Genomic DNA, 1,875 nt, shown 5'->3' with positions numbered 1-1,875 from the left:
TGCAAGGAACAACACCATTATCAAGGAATTTCGATAGAAAAAACGTGTCATGGAGTCTGTGTCTCGTGCCGAGTTTGCTCTACTTGAAAGACAAGAGAGGGAGGACTTGTCCCTGACAAAGATCCAAACATTTACATGTGTTCTCCCTACTTTGCGGCTGCGTGGTGCTACTATGGCCTTTGTCTTGCTCCACCTGAAAACACCGCGTGAACCAAAGCCGTTCATGCCCATGGATGAAGTAATCCTGCAATGTGATGCAATTCATCTGTGACGATATCCCTACATTACCCATGTTTTTCTCTGGTATGTGGCTGCCATAGTGCGCTAGTGCTTGTACCCATATTATTAAAATTGCTCTTCCTCGAGCAATTTTTTCATTCCGTTTTACTAGTGATTTGCTTGGCTGTTCAACGATTCTTTTCTGACCAAAGAAGATGCAAGAACATTTTTAGTTTTTTACCCCTTGCACATGCACTGCTGACTTCCCCCTTGTTCTTCTGACAAAAGAACATGCCACTTTAAGCATATTTTCCCTCCTTCTCCCACTCCCAGATCTGTCTCCAGAACGGATTCTAGAGCTTCCTGGTCCATCTTGGATGTTTTTTTCCTTTGCTGATGTCTTGCAAGTGCTTGTTTATACATGTTGACTTGCTGAACTATTCAATCCAAGGCTCTTCTCTAGTTAATATCTTCATTTTTCAATGGTAACCGAGACTGGGTCTCATGCGTAGACAGATTCAGTTTTTTAAGGAAAGCCTTCATCTTTCTTACCAGTACTGACTGTTGTTCACAATTTCCTGAAGCTGCCGTCACAAAGATCAGATGTATCTGGTGAAGGACATCGGCAGAGACATCGGGCTGATGGTGGCGTCCTTGGTGCTCCTCGGCACCTGGCCGGTCGTCCTCACCGTGCTGGAGCACCGGGGACGCCTGCCGCAGCACACGTACCTCGACTACTACATCACCAACTTCCTGGCCGCCGTGCTGATCGCCCTCACATTCAGCCAGATCGGCGGCAACACGCCGGAGACGCCCAATTTCCTCACTCAGCTCACCAAGCCGCAGGTAGCTCAATTATCACTGTCGACATTCCTTCCTCGCATCGCATAGAAAGAAAGGGTCAACATGTATATGCAAGACTGAAATTCAGACAGCACCTGAAGTTGGCTTGGCTTTCAGCGTTTCTGAACTGAAGTTTAACTGACATAAGTGAAGCCACAAGTTCAGTTGGTACATCAGGCTTTGCTCATTGTATATGATGGTGCAATTGTTCTAACTATATATGTATTGAACGAACAATCCAGAACTACTGGTCGTCCATCATGTTTGCGCTGGCGGGCGGCGTGGTGATCACCCTCGGCACCGTGGCCACGCAGTACGGCTGGGCATACGTCGGGCTTTCGGTCACCGAGGTCATGGCCTCAAGTCTCAAGGTTGTCATAGGTAGGTAGTACATGGATGTTTCAAGCTGCAGCTGTTCCAGCATCATTATCTGAAGATAAGTGAATGATTGAAATTACTATTGTAGGGACGACACTGAACTATTTTCTGGACGGCCGGATCAACAGGGCGGAGGTACAAGGATTTGATGGCTGCTGGTATTATTGATCCATCCAAGGTATGTGATTGCGGAAGCAATGTTCTCTTTGATCACATCATATAACCGATACTCTCATATGAGCATGGCACATAATACTAGACTCGATTATCTGTAAATTTTAGTTCGTTTGCTATTTCAAAGTTGGTCCAGGAATCAATTGAATTGTATGTCTATTGACGAGAGATTAAGCTCTGATAATATCCAAGATAGCCTCTGTTGCTCCGCGTCGAGTACGTACCTTTTTTGTTCTGCTCTTGAAAAGCCTCCCTCCTTGA

General features: G+C 45.9%; 1 protein-coding gene across 1 annotated transcript; it reads left to right on the top strand.

Annotated features, from left to right (window-relative positions):
- Positions 1 to 822: 822 nt before the first annotated feature.
- On the top strand, positions 823 to 1,627 carry LOC123430456 (ureide permease 2-like). Its single transcript, XM_045114328.1, has 3 exons — positions 823 to 1,065; positions 1,305 to 1,443; positions 1,529 to 1,627. Exons 1-3 carry the CDS (start codon positions 823 to 825, stop codon positions 1,606 to 1,608), a joined length of 462 nt encoding a protein of 153 aa, XP_044970263.1. The 3' UTR covers positions 1,609 to 1,627.
- Positions 1,628 to 1,875: the final 248 nt, after the last annotated feature.

The sequence above is a fragment of the Hordeum vulgare genome, chromosome 2H (assembly GCF_904849725.1).
Source record: "Hordeum vulgare subsp. vulgare chromosome 2H, MorexV3_pseudomolecules_assembly, whole genome shotgun sequence".
In the NCBI taxonomy this organism is placed as follows: domain Eukaryota; kingdom Viridiplantae; phylum Streptophyta; class Magnoliopsida; order Poales; family Poaceae; genus Hordeum; species Hordeum vulgare.
This window is presented reverse-complemented; position numbering and strand designations above follow the sequence as displayed.